Source organism: Herpailurus yagouaroundi, unplaced genomic scaffold (assembly GCF_014898765.1).
Source record: "Herpailurus yagouaroundi ecotype Mexico unplaced genomic scaffold, PumYag 190, whole genome shotgun sequence".
In the NCBI taxonomy this organism is placed as follows: Eukaryota; Metazoa; Chordata; class Mammalia; order Carnivora; family Felidae; genus Herpailurus; species Herpailurus yagouaroundi.
Genome location: NW_024412421.1, coordinates 25,996,563 through 26,014,066, shown reverse-complemented (window position 1 = coordinate 26,014,066; position 17,504 = coordinate 25,996,563). Strand labels below are relative to the sequence as shown.

At 57.8% G+C, this 17,504-nt stretch overlaps 3 protein-coding genes across 5 annotated transcripts in view; 1 reads left to right on the top strand and 2 right to left on the bottom strand.

Annotated features, from left to right (window-relative positions):
- Nucleotides 1–8,945, top strand: part of BCAR1 (BCAR1 scaffold protein, Cas family member) — a 38,202-nt gene extending 29,257 nt beyond the window's left edge. For all 3 annotated transcript variants that reach the window (XM_040443142.1, XM_040443145.1, XM_040443143.1), the window contains 5 exons: nt 852–1,013; nt 1,185–1,301; nt 2,488–3,585; nt 4,681–4,770; nt 7,954–8,945. In XM_040443142.1, coding sequence (XP_040299076.1) covers nt 852–1,013; nt 1,185–1,301; nt 2,488–3,585; nt 4,681–4,770; nt 7,954–8,466 — 1,980 coding nt within the window. In that variant the 3' untranslated portion in view covers nt 8,467–8,945. The remainder of the gene's footprint in view (nt 1–851; nt 1,014–1,184; nt 1,302–2,487; nt 3,586–4,680; nt 4,771–7,953) is intronic.
- Nucleotides 8,946–9,806: 861 nt separating this feature from the next.
- LOC121009800 (chymotrypsinogen B-like) lies at nt 9,807–13,747 on the bottom strand. Its single transcript, XM_040443150.1, has 7 exons — nt 13,681–13,747; nt 12,779–12,882; nt 12,613–12,692; nt 12,179–12,257; nt 11,569–11,749; nt 10,361–10,494; nt 9,807–10,027 (listed from the first exon to the last, which is right to left on the bottom strand). Exons 1-7 carry the CDS (start codon nt 13,730–13,732, stop codon nt 9,866–9,868), a joined length of 792 nt encoding a protein of 263 aa, XP_040299084.1. The 5' UTR covers nt 13,733–13,747; the 3' UTR covers nt 9,807–9,865.
- Nucleotides 13,748–14,171: 424 nt separating this feature from the next.
- On the bottom strand, nt 14,172–17,244 carry LOC121009799 (chymotrypsinogen 2). The gene is made up of 7 exons (XM_040443149.1): nt 17,118–17,244; nt 16,366–16,469; nt 16,172–16,251; nt 15,752–15,830; nt 15,288–15,468; nt 15,068–15,201; nt 14,172–14,420 (listed from the first exon to the last, which is right to left on the bottom strand). The coding sequence occupies exons 1-7, from the start codon at nt 17,167–17,169 to the stop codon at nt 14,259–14,261; spliced, it is 792 nt and encodes a 263-aa protein (XP_040299083.1). The 5' UTR covers nt 17,170–17,244; the 3' UTR covers nt 14,172–14,258.
- Between the last annotated feature and the right edge of the window lie 260 nt (nt 17,245–17,504).

Here is a 17,504-nt window from a genome sequence, read left to right as displayed (position 1 = left end):
GGCCAGGGAAGGGTACCAGAGAGGGGAACGTGTTGGCCCCTTCTGTGGGCCAACGACCCCTAATTAAGGTCTTCTCCTTTTGGGGTTAGTGGTGGCCTTGGCGGCCCTGTGGGCGTGGTGTATTGGAGCTCGGGGGGTCTTGGCTGTAGTCTTGGCCACTCCCTCACACCCACACCCAACTTTGCAGAATAGCCCCAGAACTGGCCCTGATGGTCTGGGAGTCTTTGGTGGCCCAGCCCTCAGGAATCTCCCCAGCATATGCTCGGTTGATGAGGATGACAGGGGCACCACTTGCTCTCCAGGCCACCACCTTCTGGGAGCCCCAGGCGCCAATTATTGGGACCTCCTGCAGGCCACCTCTGGGCCCAGCGTGAGGAGGGCACAGCCTGGCACTATCCTCTCTTCGTCCTGGAGCCAAGAAGCTGGTCCTGCAGTTGAGAGAGCCCCTTACTGGAAGCCTTTCTGAGGAGGGTGCAGCTAGGAGGTGTTGTGAGGCAGGGACATCCCAGTCAAGCCCACTTGTATGCTCCTCTGGAACTTTCCAGGTCATCCACCTGTAGAGACTACTTGACATTTCCTGGCCAGAACCAGACGACTCTAAATAAACCCTGGGGGTTCTAGTGCTCCCCAAACACTTTGTGCTTTGAAGAAAGGGTAAAGGTAAAAGGAATGAGAAAACCTTGCCTCTGACTGGCCTCCCAGCCCACCTTTGGAAACCCCCGCACCCTCCCTGTGTACCTCACCCACCTCATGGGGGTGTAGAGTCTCCCCAAAGACCAGAGGATGGGTCCCGGAGGCTGGTTTCTAGGCTGGAGGTGACAGGGTGGTGACGGTTGGCTATCTGCCCCCAGGTGGTGGTACCCACCCGTGTGGGACAGGGCTATGTGTTCGAGGCCTCCCAGCCAGAGCAGGACGAGTATGACATCCCACGCCACCTGCTAGCCCCGGGGCCCCAGGATATCTACGACGTGCCCCCTGTTCGGGGGCTGCTTCCCAGCCAGTATGGCCAGGAGGTAGGTATTGGGGTAGGGGTCGGGGTGAGGGCCTCAGCCCAGCCCCACTCAGGGAGCCGTGCTTTCTCTGCCTTGGCCGGGGTGGCCCCAGGGGAGGAGCTGTGTGGTTTCTGCTCTTCCCATCCCCTCAGGTGGCCCTAGTACCCATATCACTGCACTTTTCTGTCTCAGGTATATGACACGCCCCCCATGGCTGTCAAGGGTCCTAATGGCCGGGATCCATCGCTGGATGTATATGATGTGCCCCCCAGTGTGGAGAAGGGCCTGCCGTTGTCCAACCACCATGCCGTGAGTAGTCAGGGAATCCTGGGGCCTCACGGGCTGAGGCCTGATCTCTATAAAGAGTTTTGGATGTGCCTGTGCTGTGGGGTGGGGACCCATGTTTGCAGGGATAGAGGCAACAAGAAACGTGACAACAGGCGCCAGCTCTGTCCCTTGCTCTGTGACGGAAGTAGAAACTGAGTGCTCCTTTGAGCTTCAGCTTACTTGTCGGCAAGAGGACCACTCGTAAGGTCTTCTTTAGCATGTTCTTGAGAGGATCACACAGGATATTAGAAAGGTGACCACAGAATTTATTATTCAAAGCAAGACACTTTTTTTTTTTTTAAACGTTTATTTATTTTTGAGAGAGACAGAGACAGAATGCGAGTGGGTTAGGAGTAGAGAGGGAGGGAGACACAGAATCTGAAGTAGGCTCCAGGCTCTCAGCTGTCAGTGCAGAACCCTGCGTGGGGCTCAAACTCGCGAGCTGTGAGATCATGACCTGTGAGATCATGACCTGAGCCGAAGTCGGACGCTCAACCGACTGAGCCACCCAGGCGCCCCAAAGCAAGACACTTCTAAGAGTGAAAGGGGGACTAGTAATTATGAGGGGCATTGGGCATAAACCAGGACCGTCCTGGGCAAACCAAGGTGTTGTCATCCTAAACATAACACAAATCTTCATAGCTTCTGCCACAGAGTCGAGAATATGTAAATGGTGGTGGTGGTGGTGGTAGTGATGATGAAGATGATGGTGGCGATGGTGGTGAGGGTGATGATGACGATGGGGTGAGGTGGTGGTGGTGATGTGATGTAGCGGTTGTGGTGGTGACGATGGTGACGGTCATGGTGGCCATGATGGTGGTGGTGGTGGTATGACCGCTGTTCTCTCACCAAGTATATATACTTACACAGTGAATTAACTCATGTAATCCTCACAACAAACCTTTGAAAGAGTTCTCCCATCTTCTGGCTGAACAGATAGGCACAGGGAAATTGAGTCACCCGCCTTACATCCCACAGCTAGTAAGCAGTGGAGCCAGGATTTTGAACTCAGGTCTGGCTCCACAATTGGGCTCTTAGCCACAACCTGTGTGGACAAGAACCGTGACACGCATGCGCACCTGTGCTGTGTCTGGATGTGTGACTGGGTGCTGATCCTCAGCTCCCGGAGGGGTTGGGCGGGCACCCTTGACCGCTCCTGTGCCCCCAGGTGTATGACGTTCCTCCGTCGGTGAGCAAGGATGTGCCTGACGGCCCACTGCTGCGTGAGGAGACCTATGACGTGCCCCCCGCCTTTGCCAAGGCCAAGCCCTTTGACCCAACCCGCCACCCGCTGGTCCTCGCCGCACCCCCTCCGGACTCGCTGCCGGCTGAGGATGTGTATGACGTGCCGCCCCCCGCTCCTGACCTCTATGACGTACCCCCTGGCTTGCGACGGCCCGGTCCCGGCACCCTCTATGACGTGCCCCGTGAGCGGCTTCTTCCTCCAGAGGCGTCCGATGGCAGCGCGGCTGATGACACCGTGTATGCGGTGCCGCCCCCGGCGGAGAGGGAGGCCCCTGCTGATGGCAAGCGCCTGTCGGCCTCCAGTACGGGCAGCACACGCAGCAGCCAGTCGGCATCCTCCCTGGAGGCTGCGGTGCCGGGTCGTGAGCCCCTGGAGCTGGAGGCGGCTGTGGAGGCCCTGGTACGGCTGCAGCAGGGCGTGAGTGCCAGCGTGGCGCACCTCCTGGACCTGGCGGGCGGCATCCCCGCGTGTGGAGGCTGGCGTGGTGCCTCCGAGCCTCAGGAGCCGCCGGTGCAGGACCTGCGGGCCGCCGTGGCCGCCGCCCAGGGGGCTGTCCATGAGCTGCTGGAGTTTGCCCGCGGTGCCATAGGCAACGCTGCCCACACTTCTGACCGCACGCTGCACGCTAAGCTTGGCCGGCAGCTGCAGAAAATGGAGGATGTGTACCAGACGCTGGTGGCCCACGGTCAGGCCCTTGACGGTGGCCGGGGAGGCCCGGGGGCCGCTCCCGAAGACCTGGACCGCCTGGTGGCCTGCTCACGGGCTGTGCCCGAGGACGCCAAGCAGCTGGCCTCCTTCCTGCATGGCAATGCCTCGCTGCTCTTCAGACGGACCAAGGCCCCTGTCCCGGGGCCTGAGGGGGGCGGCTCCCTGCACCCCAACCCCATCGACAAGGCCAGCAGCATCCAGTCGCGGCCCCTGCCCTCACCTCCTAAGTTCACCTCCCAGGACTCGCCAGATGGGCAGTATGAGAACAGTGAGGGGGGCTGGATGGAGGATTATGACTACGTCCATCTACAGGTAGGTGCCCGCCTTGCCCAGCGTCCCCAGAGGATTCCCTGGGGGAAGCCTTCTGGCCTCCTCCGGGGCCTAGTTTTGCCACCCCTGTTATGGGGACCTTAATCCCCTCCACACAGAGGGCTTTTGTGGCCAAAAGAGAATTTGGGCCCCAGTACGCTCAGTGAGTCCCTTTGCCCACTCTCTTTTTTTTTCATTTTTATTGTTAAAATGTTTTTATTTTTTATTTTAGAGACGGCGTGTGTAAGCAGGAGAGAGGGGCAGAGGGAGAGAGACAGAGGGAGAGAGAGACAGAGAGACAGAGGGAATCCCAAGCAGGCTCCATACTCAGTGTGGAGCCTGACGTGGGGCTTGATCTCACAACCCTGGATCATGACCTGAGCTGAAATCAAGAGTCGGACACTCAACTGACTGAGCCAACGAGGCATCTTTGTGCCCACTCTCTTTGACCTTCTAGGCTATATGCCCCCTGCTCCATACCCATTCCTCTACCTACCTATTGCCCTTTAGATCGACCTGGCCGTGTCATCAGGGGTCCTGCAGTACCAGCCAGGGCTGGGCTTCTCCAGGGACCAGGGCAGGAAGTGCCTCTGTTCTGTCTCAAGAGATGGATTCTGAAGTATAAGCAAAGGCAGAGATAGTTGCGGGTGTGGGGTAATAAGTAAAACAAGAAGATGGGAAGATGGGGTAGGGATAGGCCTCTGAGCAGAGACCTGGGTGCCAGCTGAGTGCCCTGGTAAGGAGCATTCCAGGCTGAGAGGCAGCAGGTGCCAGGTTGAGAGGCCAGGTGGTCAGGGATGGATGAACAGGCCCCGTATGCCAAGGGGAGGGGTTTGAATGTGATTCCTGGTGAGGAAGCGGGGGCAGGGAGGATGACCTGGCCACACGCAGTGTACCCAGCCCTTTTCTGGGCTAGAGGAGGTGAAAGAGGCCGCAAGAGCTGCCTCCTGGGAAACTGTCCCCACTCTGAGTCTGATGGCTGCAGTGTGAGCCTGGGCCTGGCTCGCAGCGCCACCTCGTGGCTGGCTTCCCTGCCCTGTGCCCCGCCAGACCTGTGGGGGCTTGTGGCTCAGCCCGGTCCTTGTGTCTTGTCTCCAGGGGAAGGAAGAGTTTGAAAAGACCCAGAAGGAACTGCTGGAAAAAGGCAACATCATGCGGCAGGGGAAGGGCCAGCTAGAGCTGCAGCAGGTGAGGATCCCCAGGCTGGCCAGCTTCTCTCTGCTTGGGCTGCTCGTGAGCCAGCCAGGCCAGTGAGCCAGCCAGGCCCCGCTCAACTGTGTGGCTGTCTCCCCGTGTGTTTGTTGGATTTGTGTGTGACTTATTATGAGAGTAATCATGGTAAACCTTTTAGGGAGCACATACACAAAAGTGTAAGACAGGGAAAAAGCCCCAGAGGTACTGGTGGTGCACTGGGGCTGGTTTTAAGCCCTGCTCCTGCCCCTGGGGTGACCTCTGTCCATGTGTTTGAGAGGATACTTTGTGAATAGTTACATCTGCGTTTATCCCAAGGTTTTTCCATGGCATCAAACCTTCCTTATAAATTGTTTTTAAAGGCCTCATAATATCTATTATTGTTGACTGTTTACGTTGTACCCAGTTTCCCTGAGTATAATGATACTACTGTGCTTATCTGAAGACATAGAATTTTCTTCATACTTTGGATCATTTCCTGAGGGTGGGAAAGGGATTTTTTTTTTTTAAAGAAATAAGGAAGTTTTATCTGATTATGAAAATAATAAAAAACTGAAACATAGACTAGCACAAAATAAGCACAGAAACATCACCCATAAAGTTGTCCTCGCTCCACCCCTCCACCTCCCACCCATTCCCCCACCCCCCACCCCCCACCCTCCACCAATCAGGGGGAAGGATGGTGTAGGTGAGAGCCGGCTCCATCCTGAGACCCACAAAGCCACAGTTTCCCCAGCTGTGAAGTGGGGATCATAGTTATATCCATCTCAAAGTAATTGTAAGGAGTGAGTAAAGAATGTATAATTCTTAGGAAGTGCCTGGCCCATATAATGTACTCAGTAAAGGAACCAAGGGTAATTATTAGGTATCTCTCTGTCCATCCATCATCTGTCTGTCTGCCTAATAATATACGGAATCTCCACTGATCAGAGAAATGAACATGTACTTTATCTTTCTCTGGACCCTTCCAGCATTTATTTATCCAGTCCCTTGTTGGTGGACATGTCAGTTATTACTTCTGTAAATGGTGCTGAGCTGAATATAAATCTCTTCATGTAACTGCTTGATCACTTAGAGAAATTACTAGAAGCTAGAATAAGAGATAGGAGTATAGATGAAAAACTCTAAAGGTCTAGAGCTCTTAGGCCAGAGCATAAAGCACAAGTATAATATGGCAGGTAAAATGTATGGACAAGGGTGTTGATTGCTCTGTTTCCACATCAGTGAAAGATCTAGAAACCCCCACCCCAAATATCTAATATTGGAATACTGGTTGATTAAATAAAATATAAACATTCATACAGTAGAACAGTATGTAGGTATTAAGAATTGTCAGAAAACAGGAAAGACCCTGCAGAGTTCTAACTAAAAATGAGTGTGCTTCTCGCTGGATATGAGAGCCGAGTGGTGAGTTTCACCAGGTTGCTGCCTGAGGAGGAAAGTCCGAGTGTTTCAGATATTCGGACAGGGCGGTTCCAGGGTGGTTTAGCCAATTAAGCCTTGAAATCTTGGATAAAATAGAACTTGTCTTTCCCTGAATCTGTGCACAGCTGGTCACAGCCGCTTAGTCCCCTGGGCAGAACCAGCGCTGGTAAGGACACGTCAGTCCACGCTGATAACTCCCAAGGCAGGGGCTGCCCGTTGCAGAAGTTTCCCTTTCCCGCCTCCTGTCATGACTGACACGAAGCATGTGACCTACTGTTAGGTGCTAACAGTAGAATATAAAATACTATGTTTTCAGTTGAGTCTTGCACAACACGGGTTTGAACTGCATGGATCCACTTACACCTGGATTTATTTCAATAAACATATTGGAAAAGTATTTTGGAGACTTAAAACAATTTGAAAAAACTTGCAGATGAACCACATAGCCTAGAAATACTGAAAAAATTATTATTGTAAGAATACAGTATATAATACATGTAACTTGCAAAATACATGTTAATCAACTAGTTTTGTTCTTGGTAATGCTTCCAGTCAACAGTAGGCTATTAGTGAGTAGTTAAGTTTTTGAGAAATCAGAAGTTACTTGCACATTTTCGATTGCATAGTGAGTTGGTGCCCATAAACCCCATGTTCTTGAGTCACATGTACTGTGTTTCCAGTCTACTAATTAAAAAGGAAATAGGAAATAAAAATAAAAAAATAAAAAGGAAATAGGAATATTCATGTTTAAAGGAAAACATCTTGAAGAATAGTCACCAGTTTTTTATGTGAATTTTTTCTGAAGTTTTACACATACCATGACCTACCTTTTTTCTTTTCTTTTTTTTTTTTTTTTAAGTAATCTCTACATCCAATGTGGGGCTCGAACTTATAACCCCGAGATCAAGAGTCGCATGTCCTACCAGCTAAGCCAGCCAGCGCTTTCTTTTTTTGTTTAAAGTTTTTATTGTGGGAAATTGAATATATTTATAAAATTAAAGAAGACAGTGCCGATACCATTCACCCAGCCCCAATCCCTCAGCACAATAGCTAACCTGGTTATCTAGCACCCCTTCCCCCCCCAATTTATTTTGGAGACATTATATCATATCATCTGAAAATACGTTAATATTTGATTGTAAAAAATAATTTATAGGGGCATCTGGTTGGCTCAGTTGGTTAAGCGTCCAACTCTTGATCTTGACTCAGGTCATGATCTCAGGGTTATGGGATCGAGCCCCGTGTCACAGAAAGATAATTTACCAGAATTGTACTTTATCAGAGGTTATTTCTGGGTGCGTGGGTTTCCAGGTGACACCTTTTTTTTTTTCTGCTTAATGTATTTGAATCTTTTTACAACGTATATGTTAAGGACAAAAATGTGTGTGAGTGTGTGTGTGTGTGTGTATGTGTTTTTAACTCATTTTGAAGTACGCATAGATTCGTAGGAGGTTGCAGAGAGTACAGAACAGTCCTGTGTGTCCTTCACCCAGTGTCCCCCAAGGATTGTGTCCTAAGGCAGCAGGGAACAGCACCCACACCAACAGACTGGCGTCCTGAAACGCTACAACTGCTCATTTGTTCTCCGTTTCTATCCTTTTGTCATTTCAAAACTGTTCTGTAAATGGAATCCTACCTTTCTGAGATGGGCAGAAGCTCCTTGGAGGGGACCCGTGCACGGCCTGTAGCGCAGAGATAGCGGGCTTCCTTTGTGCGTGTGGCTGCGATGCTCACTCTGCTCTCCCTCTGCCCCAGCTGAAGCAGTTTGAGCGACTGGAGCAGGAGGTGTCGCGGCCCATCGACCACGACCTGGCCAACTGGACGGCGGCCCAGCCCCTGGCCCCAGGGCGGCCGGGCGGCCTGGGGCCCTCGGACCGGCAGCTGCTGCTCTTTTACCTGGAGCAGTGCGAGGCGAACCTGACCACCCTGACCAACGCTGTGGACGCCTTCTTCACCGCCGTGGCCACCAACCAGCCGCCCAAGATTTTCGTGGCACACAGCAAGTTCGTCATCCTCAGCGCCCACAAGCTGGTGTTCATCGGGGACACGCTGTCACGGCAGGCCAAGGCGGCCGACGTGCGCAGCCAGGTGACCCACTACAGCAACCTGCTGTGTGACCTCCTGCGTGGCATCGTCGCCACCACCAAGGCTGCTGCCCTGCAGTACCCGTCACCCGCCGCCGCCCAGGACATGGTGGACAGGGTCAAGGAGCTGGGGCACAGCACCCAGCAGTTCCGCCGGGTCTTGGGCCAGCTGGCCGCCGCCTGAGAGCACGGGACCAGAGAGGTGGGGGTCGGGAGGAGGGCGGCACCCGCCCTGAGAGAGTCGCCATGCTGCAGGCGTGGGGACAGGCACCCCAGCTCTGCCCGGGCCTGGTGCCCCAGACTGTCCAGGGGTTTGTACATATTTATGATGGGGCAGGATATGGGACAGGGCCTCCTCGGAGGAGCCCAAGCAGAGCTGGACCCCCCGGGAGCCGAGCCTGAGGAGGGAGCTGGTGGTCTTCCCTGAGTACCCTGGGGGCCAGGCCAGCCGCACAGCCCCCCCACCCACACGGCCTCAGATGACCCCTTGAACTCCCTTGAGCTCCCTTGAGCTGACCCTCGACCCACAGGAGTGCCATGTTCCCCCGACAGTGCAAGCGCCACTGTAACCAGGAGAAGAACCCAAACACTATTTTTCATTATTGATTTTCCAATCATTTGACTAATAGTCTACATTTAAATAAAAGTTTAAAAATGAAAAGCGGCCTCTGGTGTGAGAGGCAGGAGGGCCCCTGGGTGTGCGCAGGTGTGTCCTTGATCTCAGATGCTGCAGGGGAGGAGCAGCCGACCGAGCGGATTTGTGGTGATGCCATGGGCAGTTCTCTCTCGGGAGGATAAAGAAAAAGTGTGTCCCTTCAAGAGGAAACCAAGGCCCTGGGAAACAGGGCTGGGCTAGTGGCGTGAGGCCAGGGGTCTTCTGCAAGGTGGGGGCAGGTGTGCCAATGGCCCTGAGGCCTGGGGAGCTGGGGCTGCTGGAGAGAAGCTCTGTGACACCAGCGCTGGAGGCTGGAGAGGCTCGGTGACTGTGGAGCCCGCGGTGAGGTCCCACGGCCCCCGGCCAGAGCGAGGGCCAGCGTGGCGTCCAAGGCGGCTCCGGGAGCGAGGTGGGCTTTACTGTGGCACAGGATTGGTGGAGGGCACTGCTGGGGGATTCCACATAAACTCGTTTTCACAGACCTCACCTAGAACTTTGCTCTTAGAAGCTCATAATATCAGCTTGTGGAACTCCTTCCCAAGTGTCTATTTTGAAATACACATAGACTTGGCCTCCAAGTTGGGGTGTGGGGGCCCAGAGGGCCCTTGTCCTGGGTCCACGTGTGGCCTCCCCAGCCTTTCCGAGTATGTTTGGCACCCCAGGTGAGACAAGAGCCCTGGGATTCAGGGAGTGCCTCTCCTAGCTCTGACTGTTCTGCATGTGAACTTGGGCCTCAGTCTCCCCATCTCTGTGAAGAAAGGGTAGGGTCTGTCAGCCCTCTTGGACTCCACAGAGGGGACCCCAGTGAAGACAGCCAGCCTTCCACCGCTCAGCACCCTGGCAAGGACACAGAAGTGAAGAGGCACGCAGTTGCTCTAGGGTTTTATTTGGGTTTTGCGGAAGTGGGGGGTGGGGTTGGGGCAGGGGTTCAATTGGCCTCCAGAACCCCGAGAACCCAGGAAATAAACTTGGTGACACGGGTGTACACCCCCGGTGAGAATGGGTTACACCAGTCGCTGCCCCAGGACACGATGCCCACCAGGGTCCAGGCTCCGTCCTTCTGGCAGACCAGGGGGCCGCCAGAGTCGCCCTGCAGGACGAGAAAGGACCTGTTTACAAGCCTGAAGCGGGGTGCCGGGGCCCCGGTGTGCCCTGACCTGCCCCCGCGCAGGTTCTGTGCAGACAAATGACAAGTGTGGGGGCAGAGACTGGGCAGGAGGCTCTCCGATCTGGGCCACGTGGCAGGCCCAGCTCTGTCGCCTACTCCTGGTGGGCCCGGGGCACGTGGCTGACACTCTCCCCCGGCTGGCTGGCGTGGGGGCCCCCAGCGCCACTGCCGCCCAGAGGGGTGGAGCGGACGCGGCAGAAGGGAGCAGCCCCCTGGCCCGCGCGGGGGCGGGGCGGGGGCGGGGCCAGGCCTTACCATGCAGGACGACACGCCGCTGGCCCCGGCGCAGATCATCACGTCCGTGATCTTGCTGCCCCAGAACTTCTTGCAGTCGGCGTTGGACAGGAGGGGCAGGGCCGCCTGCTGCAGCTTGTCGGGGGTCTTGTTGGCTGGAGGGACACAGGGGGCGGGGAGCGGAGGTCAGGAGCCCTCACCCAGCCGGCCCACCCCGGGGTGGAGGAGACCCTGCCTCCCCCCTGCCTGCTCCCAGTCCTTCCCCATCACCATGACCTCAGAAACGGAGCTCCCCACCTTCCCTCAGACCTAACAGTCCCTGCGGGACCCCTTCCTCTCCGATTCCACACCAGGCAGTGGTGACATGGCTTCCAGCACAGCTGTTCACGCGAGCCGTGCCCTGGCAGCCCGTGTGGTGGGCGGGGGGCACTGCCTCCCCTCCGGGGAAGGGGGCTGACGTCCTTTTCACGGGGCGCTGCTGGGGACCCGCCGCTCTGGGTGGCAGATGGGGGAGCACCGTCCTCCTGCTGCCCTTTCCTGGCCGCCTCCTTCCCGGTCAAGGACCAGAGGGTGAGCCGGGGCCTGGGCAGGAGCACCCGGGACTCTGGAGGAAGATCGTCAGCGGAGGGAGCAGCCGGGGGAGGGGAGACCAGCCGGACTCTCAGGGCCCCGAACCACACCCGGACATCTGACTCCCGGCCCAGACTTCACGGCGAGCTTGACACAAACGCCCGCCTCAAGTCTGGAGAGGAGTCCAGGCTGGAAACCCGACCGTGGGGACCTCGTTGCAACGAAGTGAGAGTGCCACCTGCTGGTACTTGGGCGTTTCTTCAGCAACTTCGTCTTCAAGTGTGCAGTATTTAAGCTCATCTTTATTCTTTCATTCTTTCATTAAGAGGGTTTTAAGTAAAGAAACGGAAAGGAGGGCCTGAAGGGCTCATTCATTTAAGCATCCGACTTCAGCTCAGGTCATGATCTCACGGTTCATGGGTTTGAGCCCCACATCGGGCTCTGTGCTGACAGCTCAGAGCCTGGGCCTGCTAAGGATTCTGTGTCTCCCTCTCTCTCTGCCCCGCCCCCACTCACCCTCTGTCTCAAAAATAAACATTTTTAAAAATGTTTAAAAAGAAAAAATGAAAGATATACGACTTGGAATTTGTGTGCTTGGAATTTAGACCATAAAAGCCGAATGAGTCTCCCTTCTGAAAAGCCCCTGCAAGGACACTCACAGTTATACCGGGTCTTGCCCCAGCCGGTGGTGGCGCAGAGGGAGCCGGCAGGGAAGCTGGTGTTGGCACTGGGCAGGCAGACGGGGGACGCGGTTGTTGAGAGGAGGGCCGGTGTGGCCAGCTTCAGCAGGGCGATGTCGTTGCGGCCCGAAACCTGGTCCCACAGTGGGTATTCAAACACCTGTGGAGACGCCATGGGGGCTGGGCAGTCCTCACGGGAGGATGGCCGATCTCATGGATGGGAGGGACCTCAGGCCAGGAGAGGGCTCAGTGCCAAGGGGCCCTTGTTGAGAGCGAACACAGATGGGGCCGCACGGACAAAATCTCTGGAAACTGGTGGGAAAATGGCCCTTGACACGTTGGTGATATTTAGTTTTTTCTATTTTTGTGCTTTTCTACAATGAGCCAAACTTCAGTGTTTGAATAGGAGTCTTCTTACTTGGGAAAGAAGGGAAGAAGGCTTTGGTGGGTGAGGACTGTGCTGACTGGCTGGGGTCCTCTTTGCCCACACACCCTGCCCGCCACGGTCCTCACCCATCCCTGGCGCCCAGGGGCAGCCCTGCCATGGCCTTACCGCCCCACCCTCCTCAGCCGGCCTGCCTGGCCGTACCTCAGTGATCCTCAACACCTGGACAGCCTCCTCGTCAGAGCCGTGATCAGACACCCCAGCCACCACACGGTGGCTCTTCCTGGAGAGAGAGGAGGCAGTAGAGGGTACCCAGTGGGGGGAAGCCCTTTCTGGGCCCCTCACTCCCATGGGGACCTCTGGGCCTCAGTTGCCCCGTCTATAAGGTGGAGGCCCCAGCTCTCGTGGAACAGGCTGGGGCCTGAGGTGGTGGGGGGCATGAGGGTGGGGGTTTTCCCGGGGGGGGGGGGGCGGATAGCAGCAGCTTTGTCCCCACCTGCCATCTGTCTCAGACCCTTCCCGCCAGGCTTCATTCCCTGGAAGCCTAGTGGGTGGCCGGGCAGGGGTGGGAAAGGGCAAGGAGTGACCGTCATTCCCTGACAGCCAGGGCGTCCCCACTGTCCCCACGCAGGCCTCACCTGACCCTGCAGTGGGCAGCAGTGACGACCCAGTGCTGGCTGATGAGGGAGCCCCCGCAGAAGTGGAAGCCGGAGCGAGTCTGGGGAGAGAGGTGAGACAGTCAGCCTTCCCCCTCACGCCTGACCCCTCCCCGTCTAACCCACCTCTCCTCAGCTTCCCTCTCACCTGCAGGGACACCTGCCAGGGCCAGGAGCTGGGGACCGCATCCTCTCCATTGACGATCCGGGACAGGCCACTCAGCTCAGGGTGGATGGCAGGGACCCCACAGCCTGGGGGCAGGGACACGGCAGCTGGTCAGCGGATGGTGTCCCAAGGGGGCCAGGGATAGAGCCTGGCACTTCCAGGCCTCTGGAACCTAGGTGGCAACCTAGCACCCAGAGCTTTGGCCAGTGCAGGGCAGCCGGCCCCTTGTCACCCAGCCAGCAGCTGCCCCAGGTGTCCTTGTGGAGGGTCCTTGAGGCTGAGGGCATCTGGAGTCGGGCGGGGCCTAGAGCCCGAAGGCTGGGTGTCCACTGTGTGTCCTGAGAGGAGCGTCCCTCCCCTGCTGACCCCAGGGTCCCGGGGCGTGGGGACCGGGATGTCCTGCTGGAGTCGCTGTTGTTCCCAGGGCCCCTCGGTCTGCAGCAGGGGCAGGCTGGGGTCAGAGAGTTGCCCGGCTCAGGGCAGCATAGACCCGAGAGGCTGCCCACTTCCAGAGGACTGGGGGGCGGGGCCAAAGGGACGGGCGTGGGAGACATTCTTGAGGCACAGCTCCTAGGGCTCAGGGGCAGGTGTGGAGGAGCCCGGATGAACCCCGGCTTTTGAGCGGGTGGACAAGGCCAAAACGAGGCAGGTCCAGCCTGTCCGGTTGAGTCTGAGGGGCCCGACGGACCTCCAGGGGGAGGAGGAGTGGGGAGCCGAGGAGAGGCGCCCAGAGAGGCTGAGAGGGGTGGGCGGGGGGCCGGCCCCCGCGGGCGGTTAGACGTGTGTGGACTTGGTCCTCCGGTTCCCAGCTTCTGGCGGTGGGGGCCGGGGAGTGGGAGAGGCTTGGTCCGGGGCTGCCGGGCCCACCGGAACCTTGCACTCACCAGAACTGCTGCCAAAGAGGAGGAAGCCAAGGACAACCGGGAGAAGGGCCATGGTGTTCCGCTCAGGAGGTGGGATGGGGTCTGCCCGAAGGACCCCCGTTATATTCCCCTGGCCCACCAATTGCAACGCGCCTCGCCATCCCTCCCTTATCGTGAGTCCTTGGGTTCAGAAGCACCTGGCTCCTGCCCGGGCCTGGGAAAGAGTCGGCCCCGGGGGGCTGCTCCTGGGAAGGTTCCCTGGGACCACAGGTGTGTGCAGCCGGCAGCAGGGCTCATCCCCCCCCCCCCCCCCCCCGGCGGCCCGCTCCCTGCCCACCCCCCGGGCCGCCGTGCCTGCCGGGCGGGGGCCCAGATCTCACATCATCTACCTGCGCCCTTCCTGGCCGCTGTCTGGGGAGGAAGGCTAAAGGGGGGCCTCTCTGGGGACCCTCTGGTACCTGACCCAGTGAAGACCCATGTTCGGGAGAAGGAGGACTCAGAGGCCCCAACACAGGAGACACCATCATCAGTGTGTCTTTTATTGGTTTATTGACTCTGTGGGAGCAGGTCAGCAGGGAGGTCACGGTGGGGCTGACGGCTCAGTTGGCTTCCAGGATCTGCTGTACCCAAGGCATGAGCTCGGTGACGCGGGCGTACACGCCGGGCCTAGAGGTGGAGCAGGTGTTGCTGCCCCAGGACACGATGCCCACCAGGGTCCAGGCTCCATCCTTCTGGCAGACCAGGGGGCCGCCAGAGTCGCCCTGCAGGAGGAGAGAGAAAGGGGCTTGGATCTGGCCACCAGGTGCCCTGGGCCGGGGGCCCCTGGACATTGTTCCAGAGACCATTCCGGGGCCTCACGGCCAGTAGGCGCCCGGCACGTGCATATTGGAGGGATCATAAAAGAAGCTTCAGTAGCTCCGTCTGTGATCTGTGCCCCTGAACGTCTGGGCCATCAGCTGGGGTCTTATAATAGAGGCCCAATAAAGCTGGTTTGCTTGACAGGAAGGAAGCATGGGTGGTGCTGGCCTGGCTATGGAGCCACCGTGAGGGAGGGAGGGCTGCCTGATTCCTTCCAGAGCCCTCTGGGTCACTATATTCTGCTGCCCAGGTTGTACACTGCACTAATCCAGGGGATGGCATTTGTTCAGACATTGATGATGTCAATGGAATTTTGCAATATGGCAGTTTCGAGACCAGAGGCCCTTGCTCTGCATCCCTCTGTTGAGATCATCAGTTTTTACAACTGCTCAGGCAGGAATTCCAGAAAGAGCATGTCAAGCCTTCAAAAGAGGCCCTATGTGTTATTTCCATCTCCTCTCTCTGGCCGAGCCCCTTGGCCTGGGCTTTGGCCTGAATCCGCCCCATGCTGGGAGGGAAGGGGGTGCTGGGTGAGTCCAGTAGACCATACCATGCAGGAGGAAACGCCGCTAGCCCCAGCGCAGACCATGAGATTGGTGATCTTGCTGCCCCAGAACTTCTGGCATTCGGTGTTGGACAGGAGGGGCAGGACCGCCTGCTGCAGCCTGTCAGGGGTTTGGGCATCTAGAAGGGCAGGGCGGGGGGTCAGCACCTGCAGGTGCCCGCTCGGCAGCCCCCACCTCCCACCCGCCCGGCTAGAGGTCACTCACTGGTGTGTTTGGTCAGGCCCCAGCCCGTGGTTGCACACAGGGTCCCAGCGGGAAAGCTGTCCTTGGCATTGGGCAGGCACACAGGGGACACAGTCTGGGAGAGGCGGGCAGGCGTGGCCAGCTTCAGCAGGGTAATGTCATTGTTGATGGTGAACATGTTGAACTTGGGGTTCTTGAAAACCTATGGGGAGGGCAGAGGCTGACACAGAGCTGAACCAGGGTCCCAGGCTCCCCCAAATCACCTCAGTGCTTCTCTCTGGACAATGCCTGTTCAACTTGGCAGGCCTTTCTGTGGCCCCAGGAGCCTGAGGCTGGGCCCAGGACCGAAGTGCAGACCTTGAACGCCCTGCTTTCTGCTCTGCCCCCTCACGGTGGACCACTGGGGAGGTCGAGAGCAGCAGGGGGTTTTCAGGGCTGCACGCTCCGGAGGGCCCGCCCCACCTGGCCTCTGGGGGCCACCATACCTTGGCAATCTTCAGCACCTGGATGTCCTCAGCATCTGAGCCCTGGTCAAACTCTCCGGCCACGACCCGGTGGGTGGTTCTGGAGAGGGCCAGAGAAAGGAGGGGGTTCCTGCCGTGAGGTGCTGGGGCCGTGTGGGGGTGCCGGGTGCGTACGTGTGCACATATACCTTTGTGCATCTGCTCAAAGTTGTTGATCACAGAGACGGGAGCTCAAAATCTCAATAATTACCCCTGAGACAAACTGCCCTAGAGCCTGCTGTGTGTGCATTTCCTTCCCAGTAACCTTTGGGAGACCAGCAGGACTTGGGTTTTCGACACAGTCCAAATAAGGAAACTGAGGAACGAGGAGTTAAAGGTCTGGCCCTCACCGCCGGGAGTCTTCCCCCACCAAGGGGTTTCCTGGGGACCCTGGGCCCTCACCTGACACCACAGTGGGCAGCAGTGACCACCCAGTCCTCGCTGATGAGGGAGCCCCCGCAGAAGTGGAAGCCGGTGCTGTCCTGGAGGAAGATGGAGAGGTCAGTGCTGGCTGGACACCAGCAGCCCCCAGCCTGACCCCAGCTGGGCCAATACCCCAGTGTGTCCCCCACTCGTGCGCAGAAATCCCCCCTCACCTGCAGGGACACCTGCCAGGGCCAGGAGCCCGGGACAGCGTCCTCTCCATTGACGATCCTGGACAGGCCACTCAGCACAGGTTGGATGGCGGGGACCCCGCAGCCTGAGGGTGGGGGTATGAGGTGAGGGATGGAGGCCAAGGGCGTCCCGGGAACCCCCCAGGGACAACTCAATCTGACTTGTGCTTCAGCCCAGACAAGCCCAACAGGCTGGCGGGGAGGTGGTAGCCGTACTCAAGCACAGGCCGGAGGCTGGGCTCTGTGGGTTTGAACCCAGCCCCATCGCTGCCTCGCTTTACCATTCAGAAAAGCGTGTGCAGGCAAGGCAGGAACTTGCTGAGTTCCTGGCACATAGGAAGCACCAAGTGAACACAAGCTGTCAAGTGCTGGGCTCACGGGCCCCAAGGCGCCCACACCTGTCTGCTCACCATCTGAGTCTGTTGGGGAGCCACTAGCTGTTCAGAGTTTTCGCTGCCGTCCTCCCGAGCCCTTGCACTGGGTGTGAGGCCTCAGTCAGCCCCAGGAAGGCCCACCTCCCCCTGGGGGCCTCACACTGACTGGTCTGGCCCAATCCTCCCAGCATCCCCATTGTGGCGATGGGGCCGCTGAGGCTCAGAGGGGAGAGAGACCCGCTGGGGTCACACCACAGTGCTCGGCCGAACTGGGAGCAGGGACCCAGCTGCCCCTTCTGGCCTCGGGGGCTGGAGGGCAGCGGAAACATCCCTCCTGGCCTCTGCTTGCCCCGAACTCACCAAAGGCTGTGCCCAGGAGGGCGCAGCAGGAGAGGAGCCAGAGGAAGGCCATGGTGCCGTGGTCAAGGAGACATAGGGTCCCTGCCTTGGGAGCTCCCCATTATATCCCTGTGCACCAGGCTGTTATCGGAAAACCTTGAGGTGACAATCCCTTTCCTGGGCGTGTGCCCGAGTAGGCAGGATGTGCCAGAGCAGGCCTGGCATCAGGGCCTGGGATGGCAGCAGCTGCGGCCCATGGTTGAGCTTGGGTCTGGGTCAAGGGCGAAGGTGGGACCAAACAAGGTGGCCCTCGACCCACAGCCACAGGGAAGGGCTCAGGAAGCTTGGGCTTCCTCTTCTAGGCCCTGTTTCAGGAGGGCCAGGGCCAGGCCTGGCAGGGTTTGAGCC

What these genes read in the sequence shown, in the direction of transcription:
- LOC121009800 (XM_040443150.1), bottom strand. Translation starts at nt 13,732, where the DNA reads ATGGCCCTTCTCCCGGTTGTCCTTGGCTTCCTCCTCTTTGGCAGCAGT. An exon ending in GCTGCCCACTGCAGGGTCAG is followed by an intron (nt 12,258 to 12,612) that starts GTGAGGCCTGCG and finishes CTCTCTCTCCAG; the next exon opens with GAAGAGCCACCGTGTGGTGG. An exon ending in GCGGCGTGTCGTCCTGCATG is followed by an intron (nt 10,028 to 10,360) that starts GTAAGGCCTGGC and finishes CTCGTCCTGCAG; the next exon opens with GGCGACTCTGGCGGCCCCCT.
- LOC121009799 (XM_040443149.1), bottom strand. Translation starts at nt 17,169, where the DNA reads ATGGCCTTCCTCTGGCTCCTCTCCTGCTGCGCCCTCCTGGGCACAGCC. An exon ending in CCTGGCAGGTGTCCCTGCAG is followed by an intron (nt 16,252 to 16,365) that starts GTGAGGGGGGAT and finishes ATCTTCCTCCAG; the next exon opens with GACAGCACCGGCTTCCACTT. An exon ending in GCTGCCCACTGTGGTGTCAG is followed by an intron (nt 15,831 to 16,171) that starts GTGAGGGCCCAG and finishes GGCCCTCTCCAG; the next exon opens with AACCACCCACCGGGTCGTGG.